General features: G+C 38.5%; 1 protein-coding gene across 1 annotated transcript; it reads left to right on the top strand.

Moving 5' to 3' along the window:
- The first annotated feature begins 804 nt into the window (after positions 1 to 804).
- ZFP62 (ZFP62 zinc finger protein) lies at positions 805 to 21,626 on the top strand. The gene is made up of 3 exons (XM_079144135.1): positions 805 to 960; positions 10,958 to 13,717; positions 21,546 to 21,626. Coding segments are annotated over exons 1-3 (2,802 nt in total). The 5' UTR covers positions 805 to 959; the 3' UTR covers positions 21,587 to 21,626.
- The last annotated feature ends 3,457 nt before the right edge of the window (positions 21,627 to 25,083 follow it).

The following is a 25,083-nucleotide window of genomic DNA, read 5'->3' as shown; positions in this document are numbered from 1 at the left end:
CGGTTTAGATTAGGATAAAAATTCCCATGAGAAGCATAAAATAAAAACGTTTAAGTTCAAGGTAAAAAAAAAAATCTCCACAAATACAAAATGTATATTAAAAGTAGATGATAATATCAAATCCTCGAGGGTTTAGATCTCACTGGATACATTTAAATGATAAAAATTTGTTTTTTTAAATATCAACATTTACAGCACGCGAAAAATTACATTCTTTGCAATTATTTTAGCTTTGGGTTTTGGAGCCGGCACCGAGACAGGGTATGGAAAGATGGATTCTGTGCCAAGCCGACCAGACAGCGAAGTCGGGGTCTGGTCTAGAACCCGGCGGTGCGCTCCTTTCCCACACCGGCAGGCCCGGGGGCTTCGGTGGGCGTCCTCGGCCCGAGCAGTGGATTTACACTCTCGGGCCCGCTGCGCCCGCGCTCTACTAGGTTCTGGAAGCAGCGTATGGGGACCCAGCCCGAGCTCTCTTCCGCCCCCACCCGGATGCCCCCATGACCTGGTCGTGCAGTCGACCCTCCCTCTCCCCGCAGCATCCTCCCGGCTTCACTTAGTAACTGTAAGTTCGAGTATATCGGTAGAAAGTTAGGTATTTATTCTACCAAGCCACCTGCTTATTACTTGTACTCCCCTCCCCCGCGCGCCGCATTCTACACCGGAACGTAAAGTCCACGAAAACAGGAAACTCCACCTGTAGTTTCTTGGCCGCGCCCCACGTGCGGACCACAGCACCGGCACTAAATAAATAGCAGTGGGAAGAACTCCCCACCCTCCAAGACTAAGCCGGCCAAGAGGCTCCCTGGTCACGTGTCCAAAAGAGGCCATACCAACGAGTAGATCCTCCAGCTTCCCAGAGAGTCATCGGAAGTGCCCTGGGGGTGGCGCGGGTCTTTCCGGTCGGGCCGTCTGCGCTTTTGTCCCGCCGGCGGCCGGGCTCCCGCGGCGCCGCCACAGCCAGTACGTGAGTCCCCGGCAGCCTGCGCTCCCGCCCCCCCCCCCCCCGCCCCCGGCCCTTGCCTGCCACGCCCTTCCCTTCTTGGCCCGGTCCAGGCTGCCCCTTGGGTCTCGGGCGGGACCTGGGAGAAAGCATGCCCTCCCCACACGCATCTCAGGAGGCGGGTTCCAGGGGAGAAAAGGGGAAGGAGAATCTCTGGCCTGGGGTGTAGGGCCCGCCCCTGAAACAAACAGGGCTCCAACTCCCGTCCTCTGAGCAGGCCCGGGTAGTGTGAGCGCTGCCCCGGTGTCCAGGGAAGGACCGAATCTCGCCCCCGTGTTCCTTAACTGTTCATTGCTGTCTCGGGCGGGGAGGGAATACAAATCTGAAAATTAGCGCTTTAAAATAACTACCCTGTGGTACCCCGGTTACAGTTAAGTTTGGCCCTGGGCCTTAGGAGGAAATACTAGCGCCGGAAGGATCCTTAGGGGTGATCTGATTCGATCTACCTACTCCTTCTTTTTGATGGAGAGTGGTATTGAGAGACCACTGTTGCCAGTGTGGATGGAGCCCCCCAGAAAGCGCTGCCCGGCCCCACGCAAGGGTAAGCCCGGAGGAGGCGACTTGCCGCGGGCTCTCAATCTGAGGAATTGACTAGGTAGGGAGAAGGAAGGTGGAAGAGACTTCTAGACTGGGAAAGCCTAGGGGAAGCCAGATTTTGGACATATAAAAGATGAATGTGAGTTGAGGGGAGTCCGGGGCTGGTTGTGTTGTTCTAGATGTTTAGACTAGGTCGCCAACTGAGCTGTTTTCATTTTGAAAGTCCAACTTTTGAAAAATTAATTTTTGAATATATAGTATATTCATATGGTTCTGATAGTGAAAACGTAAAAAGTTGGAGAAAAGATTTTCCCCAAATTTGCTCAGCTGTTTTCTTCAACCCTCACTTTCTTGGTAACCACTTTGAGTTTGAGTGTATGTCCCAAGATTTATTTAAAAACTGGCAGATATAAATGTAGTTAGTTTTCCCTTTTTTCAAACAGGTGATACACTACAAATCACTACAAATCGCAGTGCCCTTTACTTCTTCCACTTAATCTGCTTTACAGATCCCTGTATATTAGAAAACAGTATTTTTTGTTTTTTTATTTTACAGAGCTGTGGTTTTGGATTGGTCATTGTTTAGATGTTTTGAATGTTCATAATTTGCTTTAGTTCTATTCAGGGAAATTTGGGTTGTTTCCAATTTTTTGTTACCCCCTAACAATGGTACACTGAATGACTATTAGTGTAAGGATTTTTAAGGAATTTTTGTTTTACATTAACTCAACCAGTTATTGGCAGATTGTTAAAATGTCAAGTCAGCATTATAATCACTGTGTAGAGTGTTTGGAGATCAAATAAAGCTATGTAAAAATGGAGTACTCTTTCCCTCTGGAGACTTGTGTTTATGATGTTTAGTCTTTCACTGGCCTAACAGACAACTGAATTCTATCCATGACTTTCTTCAAGCTAGTCCCTGCCCCTTTAGCTTCAGGAACTCTCTCCACCTGCTTTTCAAAATCTCCTTTACCTTATTCCCTGGGCCAATTAGAAATCTATTCTCCATTATCAGGTATGAGACTGTTCCTTTTTTCTTAAGAAAAAAAAAAAAATCACCTTTAATTCTTACTGATGTTTTTAAACAATTAGAAACAACTCATGTTAACCATTTACAATTCAGGTATTCACAGACTAAATGCAAAAATAACTAGAAAGCACAAACCACATTCTCTTTTCCCCTTTACAGATCACTTTTCTTCCCTCCTTCACTCCTTAGTCCCATCTTTCATTTGCCTGCTTCCCCTTTGTAGGTTTTTTTCCTTCTTGGTTAGTAATCATTTTGTGGTAATATTCTCTCTTTTGTTTTCTTTTTTCTCTCTAGTCATCTCCAAGTCAAATATAACATTTAAGAACTTAAGGGACAGAATCCCAATGTGACCCTTGAGATACTAGATTGCCTTGTGAACTATTGTTGCCCTTTGGAAATTCAGAGTAGCAACTGCTGTATTGTACCTGTTTCTTATTGCAGTCTGTTATTAATAGGAAAGAATTTTTAGCCACTGTGAGCCACAGTTATGCTCATGTGATTTGTCTAGGCTCTTAAGGAGTCACTCCAGACTCTTTGGTGCAGAGACAGGAATTGAGTTCGGGTTCTTATTATCAACATGTACTTTTGTTGGTACTGGTAGTAGATTGTGAACAAGCACATAAATGCCCAGAGATTGGAAGTGATACATAGTTTGTAAAAAAATGGAGAGCATTCTGTGGCTGTCTTTGACTGATGTAACCAGACATTCAGGGTCATGATCCCTCAATGTAAAGTAAATTCCAGGCACCATACCATTTTACCCTTGCATTGTTCAGATGGCATATTTTTTTTTTAAAGGGATATTTCTAACAGCTACAATACCATTATCACGCCATCGTAAAGTAACTCTGGTTCCTTTATATTATCTAAGAGGCAGTAGATTGGGAAACTACTTGGCCGGTAATCTGTGTGTATGGTCTATAAGTTAAGAATGATTATTTTCCCTTTGCAAGGGAGTGGGTACTGGAAATTAAACCCAGGGGTGCTTTATTTCACCACGGATATACATCCCCAGTCCCTTTTATTTATTTTGAAAAAGAGTCTCCTAAGTCGTTAAGGGTCTAGCCAAAGTTGCGAAGGCTGACCTCAAACTTATAATCCTGCCTCAGTCTCCTGAGTTGTTAAAATTACAGGCATGTACCTAACTGGTTTTTACATTTTTTTAAGGAATGTTAAAAAAACAATAAGCTCCAGTCCTATGTGGTCCACAAAACCAAACATATTACCTCTGATTCTTTACTGAAAATTATCACTAACCCCTGATGGCATAAAATAAGTGATCTTCCAAAATGCTTATATACATTTGCTTTTCCTTTGCCTAAAACTCTTGAGACTTAAGTCTGTACTCCTTAGTATGAATCAGACCCTGGTGCAGCCCTTATTTTTGCCCACCTGTCCAGCTTTGCCAATTGTCCTGTGGTCCAGATGTCTAGTGGGTGATGAATATCAGTTGCTTTGCACCTGTTCTTCCCTCTGCTGGGAATACTTACTCCTCCTTTCCTGAAGCTCTTCCTAGTTCTTCTGGGTAGTCTTTCCTTCCTGCCCCCACCTTTCCTCTATCTGAACTTTTTTTTGTCGTTTTTATCTCATCTGTTGTTTTCCTGTCAGGCATTCCTTCTAGTCTACAGGGACCTTGTTGGCTAAACCTTGTCTTATCTCTCTCTTTATTCTCAGGACTAGCTCAAGACCAGGGTAAAGAAAGCAAGATATGGATCATAATCTAAGTTTCTTGTGCAGCATTCAGCCTCAGAGATAACTGGAATACATTTTTAGTATTTTTCATGAGGATAAATTAATATTTTGTTACATTCTCTTGACACCTTTATTTGTTAGCAGCACTTACTCCAGGGCTATCTTGGTATTCTGTATTTTTGTTTGACCTCTTATTTATGATACTGATTAATTTGAATTCATTTTGAGCTGTTTTCAATTAATATGTACATTTGTATTAACCTATTTTCATTTTAATAAGAAGAGTGAACTACACCAAGTGATGGAACATTGTTCCCCTACTCAAACAGAGATGATTAAGCAAAATCAGAACCAGGAGACTCCTGGCTTATGACTAGCTTGGAGAGGTTGGTAGTGAAGTATTTGTGATTTTATGCAGACTAGGCCAGTCAGCAGCCAATTAGATGATTCCAAAGGATAGGAAGGGAGCTAAGAATTAGCCTGTTAAAAAGTTCAAAGAAAGGACAGACTGAGAATCATTGCAGGTAGTGGCAATGAGGGTGAATTAGCATGGTCCATTTTACGTTAAAAGAATCACTTTTTAGTGGCTGAATACAGAAGACTGACCACTGGAAAATGTGTTAGTTTGTTTTGTGTCGCTGTAACAAAATATCACAGATTGGGTAATTTATACTGAAGAGAAATTTATTTCTCACATATCAGGAGTCTGAGACTACCACGATCAAGATCACGGCACTTGTGAGGGACTTTATGCTGTGACCTCTTGGTGGAAGTCATAACTTGTCAGAACAGCAAAGAAAGAGGCAGAATGGGGCTGGACTTGCTCTTTCACTTTTCATTTTTTTTTTTTTTTTTTTAATGAGGATTGAACCCAGGACACTCTACCACTGAACTATATTCCTGGCTCCCTTTTTTATTTTTATTTTGAGACAGGGTTTTACAGAGTTGCCCAGGCTGACAACTTATCCTCCTGCTTCAGCCTTCTGAGCAGCATTCATCACTGTGCCAGGCTTAAGCTTGCTTTTTTTATAAATAATACACTCCCAGGATAATAGCATTAATCCATTCATAGCATAGAGGCAGAGCCATCATGACATCATCACCTCTTAAATGTCCCACTTCTGTCAGGCTTCTGTGGTGTGGTTCTATAGTCCCCAACTACTCAGGAAACTGAGGCTGGAGGATCCTCTGAGCCCAGGAGTTGAAGGCTAGCATGGGCAGCATAGCAAAAACAAAACAAATGGGAAAAAAAAAAAAAAAAAAGAGAGAGAGAGAGAGAAAACCAGGCTGAATGACACACTTTTATAATCCTAGCTACTGTGAAGGGGGCTGGGCTTACACAGGTGGATCACAAGTCCTAATGACTTAGCCTGAGCAGTTTAGCAAGACCCTGTCTCAAAATAAAAGAGCCAGGGGTGTAACTCAGTGTTAGAGTACCATGTTTATTCCCAGTACTGCAAATAAAGAATTTTTAAAAGAAAGAAAGAAAAAGACCCACCAGGAGTGGTGGCTCATGCCTATAACTCCAAGGACTTAGGAGGCCTGAGACAGGATTGCAAGTTTAAGGCTAGCCTTGGCAATTTCATGAGGACCTAAGCAACTGAGGGAGAACCTGTCTCAAAAATAAAAAGGCTGATGGTGTAACTCAGTGGTGAAGTGCCCCTGGGTTCAATCCCCAGTACCAAGAAAGAGAGAGAGGGCGGTAAAGAGGGAAGAAGAAAATGAAAGGAGGAAAAAGATAGGGGAGACCCACTTCTTAATTCTGTTGCAGTGGTGGCAAATTAATTTCAACATGAATTTTGGCAGGGACCTTCAAACCATAGCAGGGAGTGATCAGATGTGCGTTGTGCAAAATTCTTAACAGTTATTGGAAAATAATTGGACAGGCCTAAGAATGAAGGCAGAGAGACTATAGTAGCCGTTCAGAAGAGAATTTCGAAGCGTTTAAACTAAGGTATTAGCATCAAGAATGAAGATGGGGGAAGAGGTGGAGTTTTGAGGATTATTTTGACAATGAAATTAGCTGGTTTTATGGGCTATTTTGAAGTAGATTAGGGAAATGAAAGAGCCCCCTTCTGATTTAGGCAAAGGGAAGAACAGGGGTGGATAATTCAGTCTGTAATTAAAGAGTATTGCACTTAGGTCTGTAACTAAAGAGAAGGATCTGGGACAGAGATGAATATCTAAGAGACACCTTATGGGAGTGGTAGCAGCCATGCATATAGGTGGGACTGTCAGGGGTTAGTATCTAAGTATACAGAGTAAAGAGGAAAGATTCAAAATGGAACAAGGGGGCTAGCAACATCAAAGGAACAGTAGTCTGGGGAGCAAGCACCTGACCTAGAAAAAACTAATGCAGCATTGTCTGAATAAAAAAAAAAAAAAAAAAAAACAGGTTCATTCCATGGGACTAGAGGGGAGATGGGACATGAAGAGCACTTTTTCAAGACACTGAGTAGGAAGCAGAGTGGTGAAAGTAGTACCCAGAAGGGAAGTTGATGAGTTTATAAATTTACTTTTTGACATTTAAAACTTTTTATTTGGAAATAATTTCAGATGTACAGAAAAATTTCAAGACAGAGTACAAAAAAGGTGCCCTTTACTCAAATTCACTTATAGTTAACATTTACTTCATTTTGTTCTCTTGGTCTCTCATAGGTACAATTTTTTTCAAAATCATGTGACGGTAATTTACAGATATCCTCCCTGCACCATACCACCCCTATCCCATCTTCCTGAATGTATATAGTCAAATATTATGTTCCTAAGTTACATGAATTAGTTCTTTGTTTCTCTTTGTTTCCTCCCTGTGGGTTTGGTATTCATATGAAACACAAATGAGTTCATTTGTTTCTATTTGCTGCTTCTTTTAGCAACTCCCCCCTTTCTTATCCTTAGTGATTTAATATTATTCTTTGAATATGCAGAACATTATCATTCTTCCATAAGTAAAAGCTATACAAATGCTATATAGTACATATTTCTCCCCTATCCCTTCTGTTCTATTCTCTCACTCTACTCCTTATAAGTAATGACAGTTTTCTGGGCATTTCTATAAAGATAAGTAGATAGCTACTTATTTCTTTACTTTCCTTTATTTCTTACACAAAATTTAGCATATATGCTCTTTCCCTTTCATTTTATAATCTATATATCCTGGAAATTGCTGCATATCAATGAGATGCTCCTCATCCTTTTTTACTACTGCATTTTATGCTCAGACATGTAGGTAGTTTTTCATATTTTGTACTCACAAAAACGTTATAATGAAAAACTTTGTGCATATGCTTTTGTTTTATTGAAAGTGTACTTTCAGTATAAATTTCCAGAACTGGAGTTTCTGGATTAAAGGGGAAATGTGTATGCAGTTTTGTTACATATTGGCAGATTTCCACCCAGACAAATAGGGTTCCCAACAATGTATGAGAATACTTTTCCTTCACAACCTCAACAGAGTATTTTATCACATTTTGAATATTTACCTGTGTAACAGGTGCAAAATGGTATCTTACTGTAGTTCTTATGTTTCTTTTATTAGTGAAGTTGAATATTTTCATGTTTAGTATTTCTTTTTGTGAATCATCTGTTCATATATTTTGCCTGTTTTTCAGTGGAATTTTTGTCTTATTGTCCTTCACTTTTTGAAAATTCTTCATATTAGGATATTGACCCTAATGTATGATGTGTTGCAGATATTCTCTTCTATTTTGTCAGTTATTTCTTAATTTTTTATAGTATTCTTACCATAAAATCTTATTTTTATGTGGTTAAAATCAGTCTTTATTTTGCATCTTAGTTATAGTTAGAAAATTTTCTCTATACCCAGGTTATAGAGGCATTCACCCATATGTTCTTCTAGTATTTGTATAGCTTTTTTATGTAGAGCTATATTCCATTTGGAGTTTATTCCTATGTATGGTGTGAAGAATGAATGTAATGTCTTTTTCCAGATGGCTTTATAGTTGTTACAACACTGTTTAAAAGACAATTTTTCCCTAGCAATTTGAGATGCCATCTTTACTATTGATTTCTATGTGTATTCGGGGCAGTTTCTGAACTATTTCACTTGTCTGTTTATATACCAGTATCACACTATTTTAATTACAGCAACTTTATAGCATATTTTAATATTTAGTATGACTAGTACCTCCTCAACTTTTTTCTTTGCTTTTTCCCCCTACCAGTTTTTCATAGCTTTATTTCTTTTAAGGAGATTTGTTTTTATAACTATAGTATCATAAACATTTTTCTGTCCTATAGAGTAGAAGTGGAAGGAACAAGGTAGAAAAGAAATTGTATGGAGCAGGGACCTGATGTGTATGGAAACAGCATTCTGAACACAGATAAAAGATGCATTACTACTTACGATTCTGGAAGTATGCCCACCTAGTAGTCTTGACACTTTAAATGACATGGACCACTCTATCCTACGTAGTAAAAGGAAGCAATGAAGCAGGCCATGCCACTGTTCCTCAGTGACCTCTTACTTAGTACTTAATATTATATAATATTTAATTACATAATAGTCATTTTCTGATATTCTTTTGGCTGAACCACCTTTTGATTTACTGTCTACTGGGTGATTCTATCTTCCTAGTGATCTCCTGAGTTCCTAACTGCTTCTCCTGTAATTTTAATTTGGAGGCTTTCCATAAACATAAGTTAGAGCATGACTTTGTTTCATTTACCTTTTCTCAGGGTTCGCTGTGTTGCTGAGGCTGGCCTCAAATTTGCAGTTTTCCCTCCTCATCCTCCTGAGTAGGAATTACAGACATGTGCCACTGCCCTGCTTGACTGTGGTTCTTTTTCCATATCTACTCTAAAATATATATTTTACCTTCCTTTTATTGATTCTGTTTCCTCCTCAGATATTTACTTAGAGAGTTCAAAGTAAGATTATCCAAATTTCAAAATACTAATAAAAAAATCTGACACATACTCAGGATAAGAGGAGAAAATACAAATTTTAATTAAGTCTAATCACAAATATCTCATTGTCTAAGGTTCAGGAGTAACTAACTTAGAACGGTATTTTTTCTTCTCAGGACTCAGTATTTTAGTAAGTAGATAACAGTGGAGTACAAGTCATGTGTAATGTGACTTCAGGGTAACAAAGATCTTAGAATCTGTTTTGGGAATTTCACCTTTTCTGAGTCATAAGCTTTATCACCCAGGTTTCAATCCAATAACCTGACTTGAAATTCTTAATTTTAGTACTATAACAAATAATTATAACATTTAGCACTCACCAAGGAACAGGCACAATTCTCTGTACTTTTACACGTATTATCAGTTAATATTTACAATGACCCTATTGCCTTCATTTTATAGACAAGGAAACTGCTGCACAGGAGATTAAATAACTTTCTCAGGGTCATACAGCCAGGTATTTAAACCTAGGAAGTATTCCATTCATTCTTTGGGTACCAAAGGGAATTGATTCTAGGACACCCCCACATACCACATAGCAAAATCTGCAGATGCTCAAGTCTTTATATAAAATGGCATACTGTTTGCATAACACCCACACACATCCTCCTGTGTTCTTTAAATGATGATTTCAAAATTATTTATGATGCCTAAAACACTGTAAATGTTATATAAATCTTTGTCATACTGTATTTTTTTAGGAAATAATGACAAAAAGTCTGGACATATTCCATGTGGATGGAATTTTGTTTTTCTGTGTAGTTTTAATCCATTGTTGGCTGAATTTGCAGATGCAGAACCTGTAGATATGGAGAGTCAACTGTATTTCTTTTGCTCATTGGTTCATGGCTTTGCATCTAATTGTTGATATGCCCTGTGGTTAGCCTGTTTATAAGTAGGAATGAAAGCTGCATTTCTTGGCAGGCCAGAACATGTTCTTCCATGTAGAGTTCTTCCCTGACTACTCACTTTCCAGGGCCAGTGTTTTCCTTGGAGGGAAAGTCCAGGAGGCCAAACCAACTTCAGGCAGCTGCAGGTTGCTTTCTTTCTCATCTCTGCAGTGATCACCCTCATGATTTCATAACCACAACCACCTCCTTGATACTGCTACACAGGTACTGATTTCTTTTCTTCTTTGGTTTGCCTGTCCTCTGCTCATTATGTGTACATTTTCATCATTTAAAAAATAAAAAAAAGTTATGCAGAGCACAGTGTCGCATGCCTGTAATCCTAGTGGCTTAGGAGGCTGAGACAGGAGGATGGCAAGTTTGAGGCCAGACACTGTCTTACAATACAATTTTAAAACATTTTTAAAGGGGCTGAAGATATAGCTTAGTGGTAACGTGCCCAGTACCAAAAAAAAAAAAAAAAAAAAAAAAAGTTGTGACTCTTATCTTACTAATCTTTCTGTTTCCTGTTCTTCGGAGATTTCTTCTACCTTCTGTTCATTTTTCCATGACTGTGTTACATGTTCAAAAATTAATCAGTGTTATCTGTTGTTTTGTGCATCATTTCAGCTTGCCCTCATGCTAAACTGTTACCCAAGAATTGAAAAGCTCTTTGGTCTACTGGAAATTCACAACTCTGGTGTTTTAACACGGGGGCAGAAATTTTGTCATGTCTACTGTTACAGCCTCAGTATTTAAAATGGTATCTATCATGCATGCAGTCAATAAATATTTGTCAGGTGAATGAATGGATTTTGATGTTATTCTTCCAGTTTTTTCTAAACAAAGTGAACAGATATCATTTTCATTTTCTTGGTTTAGTGTCACATTTGAAGACGGGCACTGAGGATGAGGAATCAACTGAAAAATATGAAAATATTGAAAAAACAGAATCTAAGTGGCCAAAAATGGAAGGTCTTCACAAGAATCTTATGCAGGAATCTGTTGGTGAAACTCATGATTGGAATAGCAAGGCAGAGAATCAGTTGGAAAAACCTGAGTGGAAAAGAATGAAGGAAGACAAAAGTGGCATCAGGGAGAAGATTGACAAAACCAAGAACTTGACAAATATAAAAACAGAACACGATGAGGCATCTGAGAAAAACTTACATCTGAGCTCAAAACATGTTTTACATCAGACTGTCCCTATAGAACAGAAAAGCAGTGATAGCAAATGTGTTGAGAACATTAATGGAAACTCTCATGTGAGCCTACAGCAGAATACCAGTGCTGTTAAGAAATCACATAAATGTGATGAGTGTGGGAAATCCTTTAAATATAATTCCCGCCTGGTTCAACATAAAATTATGCACACAGGGGAAAAGCGCTATGAGTGTGATGATTGTGGAGGAACTTTCCGGAGCAGCTCTAGCCTTCGAGTCCACAAACGGATCCATACTGGGGAGAAGCCGTATAAGTGTGATGAGTGTGGAAAAGCCTACATGTCCTATTCCAGCCTTATAAACCACAAAAGTACCCATTCTGGGGAGAAGAACTGTAAGTGTGATGAATGTGGAAAATCCTTCAATTACAGCTCTGTTTTGGACCAGCATAAAAGGATTCACACTGGGGAGAAGCCCTATGAATGTGGTGAGTGTGGGAAGGCCTTCAGAAACAGTTCTGGTCTCAGAGTCCACAAAAGGATCCACACAGGGGAGAAGCCCTATGAATGTGACATCTGTGGGAAAACCTTCAGTAACAGCTCTGGACTGAGGGTCCACAAAAGAATCCATACAGGCGAGAAACCTTATGAATGTGATGAGTGTGGGAAGGCCTTCATTACTTGCAGAACACTCCTAAACCATAAAAGCATCCACTTTGGAGATAAACCCTACAAATGTGATGAGTGTGAAAAATCTTTTAATTATAGTTCTCTCCTTATTCAACATAAAGTCATCCACACTGGAGAGAAACCTTATGAATGTGATGAATGTGGAAAGGCCTTCAGGAACAGCTCAGGCCTTATAGTTCATAAAAGGATCCACACAGGAGAAAAACCTTACAAGTGTGATGTCTGTGGCAAAGCATTCAGCTATAGCTCTGGCCTTGCAGTTCATAAAAGCATTCACCCTGGGAAAAAAGCCCATGAATGTAAGGAGTGTGGCAAGTCCTTTAGTTATAACTCACTTCTTCTTCAACATAAGACTATTCATACTGGAGAGAGACCTTATGTATGTGATGTGTGTGGGAAAACTTTCAGAAACAATTCAGGCCTCAAGGTCCACAGGCGGCTTCATACTGGAGAAAAACCGTATAAGTGTGATGTGTGTGGGAAAGCTTATATCTCACGCTCTAGCCTTAAAAATCACAAAGGAATTCATCTAGGGGAGAAACCTTATAAATGTAGCTATTGTGAGAAATCCTTCAACTATAGCTCTGCCCTTGAACAGCATAAAAGGATTCATACGAGGGAGAAGCCCTTTGGGTGTGATGAGTGTGGCAAAGCCTTCAGAAACAATTCAGGTCTTAAAGTACACAAACGAATCCACACTGGGGAGAGACCTTACAAATGTGAAGAATGTGGGAAAGCCTACATCTCACTCTCAAGCCTTATAAATCATAAAAGTGTACACCCTGGGGAAAAGCCCTTTAAGTGTGATGAGTGTGAGAAAGCCTTCATCACATACCGAACCCTCATGAACCACAAAAAAATTCATCTTGGGGAGAAACCCTATAAATGTGATGTATGCGAGAAATCTTTTAATTACACCTCACTCCTTTCTCAACACAAAAGAGTCCACACTAGAGAGAAACCTTATGAATGTGACAGGTGTGAAAAGGTCTTCAGAAACAACTCAAGCCTTAAAGTTCATAAAAGAATACATACTGGGGAGAAACCCTATGAATGTGATGTGTGTGGAAAAGCCTACATCTCACATTCAAGCCTTATTAACCATAAAAGTACCCATCCTGGTAAGACCCCCTATACATGTGATGAATGTGGAAAAGCTTTTTTCTCAAGCAGAACACTTATAAGCCATAAAAGAGTCCATCTTGGGGAGAAACCCTTCAAATGTGTCGAGTGTGGAAAATCTTTCAGTTACAGCTCACTCCTTTCTCAACACAAGAGGATCCACACAGGGGAGAAACCCTATGTGTGTGATAGGTGTGGGAAGGCATTCAGGAACAGCTCAGGCCTCACGGTGCATAGAAGGATCCACACAGGTGAGAAACCCTATGAATGTGATCAATGTGGAAAGGCATATATCTCACATTCAAGTCTTATCAACCATAAAAGTGTCCACCGGGGGAAGCAGCCCTATAATTGTGAGTGTGGGAAATCCTTTAATTATAGATCAGTCCTTGACCAACACAAAAGGATCCACACTGGAAAGAAGCCATTCCGATGTAATGAGTGTGGGAAGGCATTTAATATCAGATCAAATCTCACCAAGCATAAAAGAATTCATACTGGAGAGGAAACTTTAAGTGTGATAAATGTGGAAAGTCACAGTAGCACATCCCAGAAGATAACCTACGAGGGAGGGAATGCTCTGGATGGGACCAGGATGAGGATGCCTCTGTGGGAGGCAGAGCTTACCAAGTCTCAAAGAACTCAAATGGAAGAAAAACCTTATGAATGTAAGAATTTCTGAGGCCCTTATTCATGGCTTACAACTTTCATAGTATAAGTGAAACCATTCTAGATGATCAAGAGTAATCTTTTCTATATGATTTTCAATCATAACCAGCAAAAAAGGCTCTAGTGTTAAAGTAGTTGAGCCTTTTTGGAGTATAATATAGTCCATTCTGGGAATAAAAGCTATCAAAGTTGTGGGATGTCTTTTAAGTCCTCAAAGTGAGCAGACATTTCTGGACATAAAACATGTATATGAGGAAAGGACTTCAATTAGAAATCACAAAATCACCATCTGAAAGTTCCTATTTGGGTAAATTCTGTGAATAGTAATGTAGAAAATTCAGGCATAGCTTTGAATTCCAATTGTATATTGGTCAGTGGGGAAAAAAATCCAAGAAGAGCCTCCAAAGGGCAAATTCAGGGAGAGATAGTCTTCAGGGAATATAAATGTATTTATTAGCAATCATGAATTATAAACAATTGAGTGGTTTGGGGGTAAGATGAGAAAAAATTAGGATTTCCTAGTAGAAAAAGTAAAAAGCATAGACATAAATCTAACAGGAGGTAGGAGAGTGTCATAAAAATGCAAATTGAGTGGAATGTACTATTGTAATTCAAGAGTTGAATGGGTAAAACAGTTTCAAATGAACCCCCTCAATGAATAATGACTCCGTGATGAGTTAAAAGTCTGGTATTCACTCATTCTACCATAAAGTGTTCTATCATGGATTTTGGCATCTTTGGTAACTAATGAATCTTCAACATGAATTTGCACCTTACAGGAAGAATTGATTCAGGGATTTCTATGAATAGGGACATTGGGAAGGAGGGCATTTTATTGGGGAAGCTAAAAAGCTATGTAGCTACCAGTAATTGAGAGAGAGGAAGTTCATGTTTCTTAATCTTGTCAAATGATTGTTTTGGAATATGTTGTAAAGATTTCATGCACTATATGTGTATATTGTCTGTCATAAAATATTTTGAGTACTTTGTTCAGGGCTCACTCTGCTCTGCCATGAAGGCCAGGTAGTTGTGGCGAGGTAAGGTGGAACTCCAATAAAGAAATTCCTCAAATGTAAACAGGCTGTGACTTACTTTAGATAGAACAATATACAGAGCCATTTGTGTGTTATATTTTTGTGGAATAAGTTATACCAGATCTAAACCAGAGAGAACATCAGAAGACTCATCCCACAGGGCTGGTAACTTATGGTGCCTCCCCTAGGAGAAGCACAGATAGATTTTGAGGGGACCACAAGTAAGCAATGTGATCCTTATCTTGGGGATAGATCATAACTTGTGGAAGTGGGCAAGCCATGTGAGTGATCATTTACCCCACAGAAACAATTCGTTAGGAACAGATAGAATTTAATATGAAATATTGTTAGCTATGTAAAAGTGTTAGCTAGGTAACTCATGGTAAACGTGAACTCCTCTGAGTTAACTAACTTGTCCAAAAATATTATGAGTGGGGCTTATTAGTAGAGGCTAAATTCTGAGTCTAGTCTCTGGCTTCAGAATCTTGTCTTTACGAGAAAACAATCTCCAGCCAGATGGTTTCCTATCTTTTGTTAGGATCCTGTCACTGCAGCCAGATAGTTTCCATGCTGCTTTCTAGGATTACTAGAGTACTGTCTTCCAACTACCACCTTTAGGTTTTGATGGATGACAAAGAAAGGAGGAGATTAAGTATTTCTGCTACTCAACTCCACTTTGAAATGTCATGACCACACTTGATATATGTTCTTTCCTATGTATGACACTGGCAAACCTGACTATTCATAGACTTGGATTAATTTGCTCAGCAAATATTTGAGAATTTACTAGGCACAATCCACTGTCTTTGGCACTAGGTGGGGGAGAGGATGGAAGCAGGAGTTCCTGGGAGATAGATATGAATAAAAGAAAAAGATTATCCCATTCTAATGAATTTCTGAACTAAGCTAACCTTTGCAGGTATTCAGAAGAAAGTGAGCACAATCAACAAAGAGGGGAGGCATCAGGGACATTGAATTGGTTTTTTTTTTCCTTTTTTGCGGGGGGGGCAGGGGGCGGGGTGGAGAGGAGTGGGAAATAACATGGCCTAAATAAAAGCAGCAGCACATGTGTTTAGGCATCTGGCAGGTCTGGTATCTGGTGAGTGGAGAAAAGGAGGCCTCAGAGTATCCATTCCTCATCGCTATGATATAGATTAGCCTTTTATTTGTTGAAGATAAAACCAGCTATGACTTCTTAAGACAATTCTGTTATCTGCAATTTCCATGTGCTCTATGGACAGGGCAGTCAGGATGCCTGTTATTTGAGGTCCCCCCCCACACACACAGTTCCAACTACTTGGGTTCCAACTGGACCACTAGCACTGCCTAATTTCAGGGAGGTAGGTTAAGTAACAAAGTAGAGATTCGCCACCTTTCACATGTGAATCCTGAGCACCCCAGTGCACTGAACATGGGGCATGTGCCTACTGCAGCTCCATCTATTTAGATGCTTGAGAAATAGGCCCCTGCCCTCTTGACCTAGATCTTGAATAGTTCTAGGGCCAGGTAAGTGTATCTTGGGCTGATTCTGTGTGTATCCAGGGTCTCTTGTTCTCTAGCTGCTCCAAGTGGACATCACAGAGCAGATCAATTAGTTACACTGAACCTATTCAGGCCAGTACCAGGATTTATGGTTGTGAGGAATGACCCCTACCCACTTCCAGAGAACAACACGGAAGCGGGTAGGGAGCGAAATTGCCAACTTCTAATTAAATCAAAATTTTTATTTTCAAAGTCTAATTCACAGAGCTAGAGAGAGAATTGAAATGTGAAATGTTGAATGATAGTAGGTAATAAGACCTTCATAAAAGCCTAAGTGTATTACATGGAAAGGGGAGGTCAAGATGTTGTTTAACTCGAGATTTCATAGTCAAATGTACATGGGAAAATGTCAGATAAGCATTAAAATGATAAAAAAAAATTTTAAATGAATGAAAAACGTTATAAAGAGAAAAAAGGTGGAAGGTTACTTTCTTTTAAAGGCAAGCTAATATTTGGATCAGTTTGGGTGTTTTTGAAAGGTAGGTAGATGTCCTCTTGGTCCATTCAGGCTGCCATAATAAAATACCACAAACTGGGTCATGTTTAAGCAAATGTATTTCTCAGCTCTGGAGACTAGCAAGTCTGGGTTATGTGCCTGGTGAGAGCTCATTTCCTGGTTTATAGATGGGACTTGCTTATTACATCCTCACATGGAGCATGTGAGGCCTCCTTTTTTTTTATTTTTCCACATTTTTTATTGATGCATTATAGGTTTACATGATGGACTTTGTCACATATTTGTATGTGCACACAATATAATTTGGCCGGTATCACTCAGCATTCCCCTCCCTCAACCCCACCATCCCTCTTCTACTGATCTCTCTTTGATATTCATGAGATCCCCTTCACCTTTCTTTTCCTTTTTTTATGAGGCCTGCTTTATAAGGGCACTAATACAGTTCATGAATGTTGCACCCTTATGACCTAACCACCTCCCAATGGTGCCAATTCCTAATACTATCACATTGGCAGTTAGGTTTCAACATATGAATTTGAAACAAATTGACACAAACATTTAGGCCATAACACTGTCTCTCCCTCTCAAAGAGTTTAGGCTAAAAAGACTGGGTTTAAAAATGGGGTCCTATAATTAAAGAGGTGACCACCAATGCAGCTTTTGTTTTAGACTGCTGATGCTATTCCACGAGTGCTAGATCAGGAGTTTGGGGCAAAGCCCATCCCAAATCATAAGTCTTAATAGGAGATCTTTCTGAAGTTAATCTGGGTTTCCAAAATGCTGCCCTTTCAAGGTAAGATGAATCAGATCTAATCCCCTTCCCCTAAGTGTAAAGACAATTGCCTTGTTACTGAGCAAAACAGTAGAAGAGAAAGGGGAAACATCCTTGATAAGTTGTGATCACAGACCTAGACCTTTACTCAGGTCTAGGTAAAACAAACACACCTGGTGAACACACACAATAAAGGATTCCTTCAATCCTAACCTCAGATAGCATTTATAAATCATTTTATTTCACTAAACAGTCAAAGATAATCAGGCACATAGAAAAAGGCAACATAAATGAAAACCAATAGAAAGGAACAGATTCACATAGACTTCCCATATTAAATTATTGGGCATATTTATGAGAATATCTAAAGATGTATTTGGCAACAGAGTGGGACAAACGGAAAAATAATTGAAAGATATGTAAAGAGGTTCAGAGTGCAGCTTGGAAATAGGACAATACAAGATGGGGAGGCTTCCCTGAGAAGTTTTTAACGTGTATTTGATCACAGTCTTGAAAGGACACAAGAAAAGGGAAAGAAATTGGGCTGAGAATTTTCTAGAACTGAAAAATACGTCTACAGATTTCAAACCCCAAAGAACACAAAGCAAAGTAAATGTATGAAAACCCCACCTATAGATACAGTGTAACTATACAAAATTATCCCATTATGTCCCATCATTCTATATAGAATTAAAAGCTTGTAACTTAATGGGTTAAGAAGGAAAAAAGTCCTGGCAAAAGACAAAGCAAAAATTATTGTAAGAGAAAATAAGAGAGTCTTAAAAATTAAAATTGCAAGTGAAAGAAAAGTAACAAGGTATGGGACAAAAAAAAAAGATGGTAAATATTTAAGCCCAAAATATCAGTATTTATATGCAATGTACTTTGTCAGGAAAAAAGACCCCACTATATGCTGTTTATAGGAGACTCAAATATAAGGACTCAAAAGTTTGAAAGTAAAAGAATGGAAAGAAATTAATATAAAGCAAATAGTAGTCAATAGAAAACCACCATATCTCAAATAATGTTAGCTGAAATAGAAAGTATGGCACAAATCATTCCTAGAGATAAAGAGAACCATTGCTTTAGAAAAAAAAAAAGGTCCAGGGAAAACACTGGGAAGATATAACAGTTTTAAGTTAGTACATATTTAATGGCATGGCTCAAGAGTGGGGAAACATTCACAAAAAGTAGTTGAAAGATTTTTGACACTTCTCTCAGTAATTTATAGCACAAGCAGACTAAAAATTAGTAATGCTATGATTTAAACAATATGATTAACAAGCAATCTAATGGATATACATACACCATGTATGGAGAATACAATGTAGTCTTTCAAACACACATGAAACATTTTCAGAAATTGACCATGTGCTGGGCCAGAAGGCAAATCTCAATAGTTTAAAAGAATGGAAATCAGGGTAATTCTGTCATACATTCAAATTAGAAATTAATAAGAAAGATACCTAGGACATTTCCATTATACTCAGAAATGGACAAAAACAAATAAATCATGGTTCAAAGACAAGAATATTTTAAACAATGATAATAAAATACCACATACCCAAACAGTGGGATGTTGCATAAGCTTAGAAATTTATAGCTTAAAAATATTTTTTAGAAAATCAAAAACTTATTAATCACCTAAGCACCACTCAAAAGTTTTTTTTTTAAAAATCCCCCCAAAAAGTTAAGGAAGTAATAAAAAGCAGAAATTAACAAAATAGAAAAAAACCCAAAGGATTAACACATCCAAATATGTGTTTCTTAGTTTAGGAAGACTACAAAATTGACATAACTGATGAGAAAAAGAGAGAAAGCACAAATAACCCAAATCAGGAATAAAAAGGGAATATAGAGAAAGGTAATATTTCCTTCTCTGAACATACACTGACTCCCTCGCTCCCTGAAACTAAGAATAACTCACTTCCTCTAAATTCCTTGAGTCAACAGTTTTGAGAACAGGATATAACCATCTAAAATGAGCCAAATCAAAGAAACACAGCTCATATTTTTAAGATTACAATGCCTATACCTCACCAATGCCCACCAAAATGGCATTGTGCACTGTTTCTTGTGTTTCTTCTAAAAACTAATTCTGCATGTTTGGAAAAACATTTCCTTTGAGAACTTTCCCTGCTCCAAGAGTTTCAAGAAACCAATTTTTTGGCATTTAAATCTAGGAGAATGTCTAAAGTTTGATGTTACAAAATGCTACCACACTAAAACCATAAGAAGGTATTATAATGCAGTGTTATGCCAAAAAATTAGAAATTTTAGATAAAAGTAGAAAATACCTAGAAAAACCTCTCTTACCAAAATGTACTGAAGGTCTCACATCTTGTAGATGTGGGAAGTATGGACTATAGAATGTGTTTAGTCCTCATTGAACTAAGGAGAGTCAACAGGAGGGGGAGGGAAAAGAATTCATGAAGGGAAAATCTGAATAAACAGTGAATATGGAAGAACCTTGCACAGAAGTGCTCATCTCAGTTTCTACTAGTGAATTTGTCTGAGATGAAAGCCTGAAGAATAATTTCATCTGGTTCATATGTGGTGCCTCTGAGGGGTGAAATGGTACTAAACTAGTTATATGATACAAGGGAACTTTTCGTTGTGGGAGTCAAAACAACAAAGGCTTATCAGGGGAACACCTGAGGATGAGTTAGCTGAGGATAGAAGATGGAGACCTGAAGTCTGGATAAGGACTTAAAGGATTGGGAGACAGCTGCCCTCAGGGAAGTCCCTGGGAGGATTCTCCATTAAATCCATGAAGAGAGGCAACCAAGCATAGCAGGCACTTAACCATGAGCCACATCCCCAGTCCTTTTTCATTTTTCTTTTGAGACAGGGTATCCCTAAGTTCCTAGGGCCTCTCTAAATAACTGAAGGTTGCTTTGAACTTGTGATCCTCCTGCCTCAGCCTCCCGAGTTGCTAGGATTACAGTTGAGCACCACTGAGCCAGCTTCCATATATATGTACTTTTTATTGGTGCATTAGAGTTGTACATAATGGTAGGATTTGTTGTTACATAATCCTACACACACACAAACTTCTTTTTATGCTTGTGTGTCCTCACCCATCTTTTGTCAGGATAATGGTAAGAACCTATTGTAATGAGGTTAGAAAAGTTAGTATTATAGAGCCCTAAGAAGAATGCCTGGAATAAGAGTTATCTCTATAATGGTGAATCAAGTAAGTCTGGCTGTATGGTGGCTCCTGTCCAAGGACTCAGACATCTAGACGTTCAGGCAATAGAAGACAATTCCTATCTGAAAGTCAAGAAAATTCTTCAAACATCGCTCCCTAGGCATATACAATTTGAGAATAAATGTGAGGAAAAAAATTTTAAATATGGTTTCTCAGTGGTATCTTGCTTCTAAGCAAGCAATCTGTTGTTTTTAAGCAAACATGCTTTGTTTTTGTCAGGGGTCAGCAAAAATAATCTCCCACTTGAGTCCAGCAATGAGGAGTGTTGAGTGAGGTGAAAACTGCTACATGCTTGCTTCTCTGGTGTAGGCAGCCTTGCCCACTTATGCTATACACATTTCACTTCTCCCCCGTGTTTTCTTGGAAATCCCCAGACATTCTGGAACTTACTCAGAAGTGTTGGTGAGAGCCAAGCTTCCATCATCTTAACCATGGATATTTTCTCTGAGTGTTCTTTAGGATCTAAGAGGATAATAGGAGGGCCTGGGGTGGTTAGGGCAAAGCCCTAGAGAGAAGCCAGCAAAGTTTCTTTGGTCTTGAATATAAACCTTAGGGCCAATATTCCAGTCAATGAAATAATCATGAATTGGTTTCCTGACCTGTCTACAATTTTTCTGTATGTAAAATTAGGAAACGATTCATTCACAAAGTTATTTTAATACTCTGGTTTCTCTTCAGATTGTATAAATCTCTCATCTTTTATACAGAGTTTCTTTAAATGTTAATGAAAAAGAACCCTGCATTTTAATTCTAAAAACTTCGTGCAAACATTATTGTTAAATCAACTAATGATTTGTTTTATTTTTTAAAGTTAAAGGAGATAATGAAGAGAAGAACATGAAAATGAAATGAAAACCAGAAACAACACAATAGAGAAAATCAGCAAAGTCAAGGTTGGTACTTTGGAAAGAGAAGGAAAACCTTTGGTGTAAGTGAACAAGAAAAAACAGGAAATCACAAAGTGAGAAATGAAAACTGGGAAATCACAGCAGATAACCTATGAGTTATTTAGAAGTCTATTTTTACTGTTCCAAATATATAGGGACTTCCTAAGTTAGATTTTTGTTACTTCATTGTATTCAGAAAACCTACTACATGTGATTGCAATTGAAATTTGTTAAGATTTGCTTTTTGGCCCTGCATGTTTGACCTTAATGAAGGTTCATGGGCACTTGAAAAGAACATGTGTTTTGTAGATGCTAGGTGAAGTTATCTATGTAAAGCCATTAGATTGAGTTTATAATGGATTAGGCATGTCTTCTCTGCTTTTGATGAATTTTTATCTGCTTATTTTATCAATTAATGAGATAATTGTTGGGGGACTTATTTCTACTCAGAATTCTGTGAATTTTGCTTTATTGAGACCACACAGATTTAGAATTATTATATCTTCTTGACCATTTGCAGTTTTATTTTTATGAAGCAAACCTCTGTCTCTAGTAATGCCTTTTGCTTACTTAGCCTCTTTTTTTCCAGTTTTAATAACACAAGCTTCTTTTTGATTACTCTTACATGGCTTATCTCTTTCCATATTTTTATTTTCAAGCTTTCTGTACCTTTACATTTTAGATGTACCTCTTAGAAGTAACATATAGTTGTTGTTTTAATTCAATCTAATAATTTATTTTAATAAGAACATTTAGTCTTTTAATATATAATTAATGATGGCTTTGGGCTTAAGTCTTATTCATTCCTTTTTATTCCATCTGATTTAATTTCTGTTATTTCTTTTCTTCTTTCAGATTGGATTAAAATTACTCTCAATGAGCACAAATCATGAAGCTCCTAGTTGGTAGCATTTTATCAGGAGGCTTCTTCCTATAAAAACAGTGACTGACTCAAGCATGTTGCAACAGAAATGCTATAACAGCAATACTATGACTAATTAATTTCTGTTATTTCTTTTCTTCTTTCAGATTGGATTAAAATTACTCTCAATGAGCACAAATCATGGAGCTCCTAGTTGTTAGCATTTTATCGGGAGGCTTCTTCCTGTAAAAACAGTGACTGACTCAAGCATGTTGCAACAGAAATGCTATAACAGCAATACTATGGCTAAGACTTTTCTTTCTTCCTGTGATCTTATTACTTTTCTCCCCACCCCTTCTGTCCAAAAAGTTTTTGACTACTTCTATAGAAAAAGTTACATCATTACCCAGTTCCACTCTCACCTCCACCCACATCTGGAAACTGTTACATTTTGTATGTGATTTGGGAGTGTCCCCCAAAGATTCTTTGTCCTGGAAGCTCAGTGATGGTGTTGAGATGATAGAACCTTTAAGAGGTAGAGCCTAGTGGAAGACACTTAGATTACTCTTGGGAGGGATTAATGCTGGTCTCCTGAAGTGATTTAGTTCTTAAGAGAGTAGGCTGTAATAAAGTGAGCAACCCCTACCCCACCCCCATGTGCTTCAGTCCTTCTGCACATGACTGGTTCCCTTTCCATTTCTCTGCCATGGCTTAATGCAGCAGAGGCCTCTCATCAGGACATTGGCACAATGCTAGTTGGACCTTCTAGCCACCAAAATTATAACTCAAATAAACCTCTTTCCTTTATAAGACATGAGCCTCGAGCATTTTGTTATAGCAACAGGAAAGAGACTAATACATGGGCTAATACATTTAGTGGAGCTTTGAAGGGCATCTTCAGGAACTTACTCATCCCGCAGCTCTTCAACTCTCTCTGAAGTTGACTGGCTCATGCCAATGCATTTAAGTCCTTGAGCACACTACTCCCTTGGCTAAGACCTTTCTCCACTGTGCCTAACCAGTCAGGTGCAGGGGATAGTGGACAAAGGCCATATCTTGAACACAGAATATGGCTTTGATGAGTCATTTTGTCCACGCAGCTTACTGTGGGGCTTTTACCTGAGGATTCTTAGCTCACCTCTCTTGACTTCCTTGCCACCTTTCTTCTAGTCAACCCCATAACTGTAGTATTTCAGGTGGGTTGGGGACTGGTGGAAAGGGACCATATACCCATTGCAAATTTAGATTAAGTTTCTCATATATAACAAAAAATAGTAAATAAAAAAGTTCCTCATTAATTAATTGGGGATTCAAAATCTTATTGGAAGGAAGATGGTGACTGAGGCCGAGAACAAATATATTCAGCACATCACAGTGAAGTTCTTTAGTGCTGGGGTCCCTAATCAGGTAGGATCCAAGCAGATATGTAATATTCATTTCTTGTGGGAATATAATCATTTTATTTTATCTCATTTATACTGAGGATCTAACCCAGGGACGCTTTACCCCTGAGCTACATCCCCAGCCCTTTTTATTTTTTATTTTGGGACAGGGTCTTACTAAATTGCTGAGGCTCTCACTCAGTGGCTAAGGCTGGCTTTAAACTTGCAATCTTCCTATTTCAGCATCCTGAGTCACTGGGATTAGGCATGCACCACTCTCAACAACACAAACATTTTAAACTCAGGTATTACATAACTATTTTGGAAAAAACTTAATGAATAATCTGTGCATTTAGACTTCAATATAAAATTGTACAAGGAGCAGGCTCTCATGGTTCCAGAACGACTTTAGCATCACCAGGGCAGTATATAAAGGGAAGTCAAAACAGCAGCATACACTGTTCTTAACAGCTCTCTATATCATGCCTCTAAATGGGCACTTTTGCTTCTAAACATATACTTTTGACTTTTAACAAAAGGAATCTTGTCATCTATAACATAAGCACATTTACATTTATATAATTTTTCACTTTTCTTTAGACGTACTTATACATCTTTTTGCATTCTTTCTAAGGGTTTCCTAATAACTCACTGTATAGTTATAATTCATTTAACCACCCCTCTTACGAGGGACTTTAATAAAATTTATTGTTATAGAAAGTAAATTACTATAAATAGCCCCTACTCACAGCCCCTGCAGAGAGCCTACATATCCACAACCCACCCCTGTTGTCACCACCATCTATCCCAGTGACTCTGGAATGACAAAATGGAAATAATATCATGGCAGTGTGGCCCTTATTTCAGTTTACATGCTCATAAAGAAGAAACCAGGTAGCTAGGTATGGTGGCCCACATCTGTAATCCCAGTAACTGGGGAGGCTGAGGCAAGAGGATTGCTAATTCAAAGCCAGCCTCAGCAACTTAGTAAGAGACCCTGTCTCAAAATTAAAAAATTTTAAAAAGGGCTGGCAATGTGGCTCAGTGGTTAAGTGCACCTAGGTTCAAGCCCTGGTACCAAAAGAAAGAAAGAAAAAAAAAAAAAAAAAAGAGACAGAGAAAGAAACAGATTTATCACATAGGCTGCTGGGTTTAATTACTATTTCAAGTTTAGAAATTGGGAAAACAGGTCTGCCTGTAGTTATTTCTTTGCTTTGT

This window comes from Sciurus vulgaris (assembly GCF_902686455.1).
Source record: "Sciurus vulgaris genome assembly, chromosome: 6".
NCBI lineage: Eukaryota > Metazoa > Chordata > Mammalia > Rodentia > Sciuridae > Sciurus > Sciurus vulgaris.
This window is presented reverse-complemented; position numbering and strand designations above follow the sequence as displayed.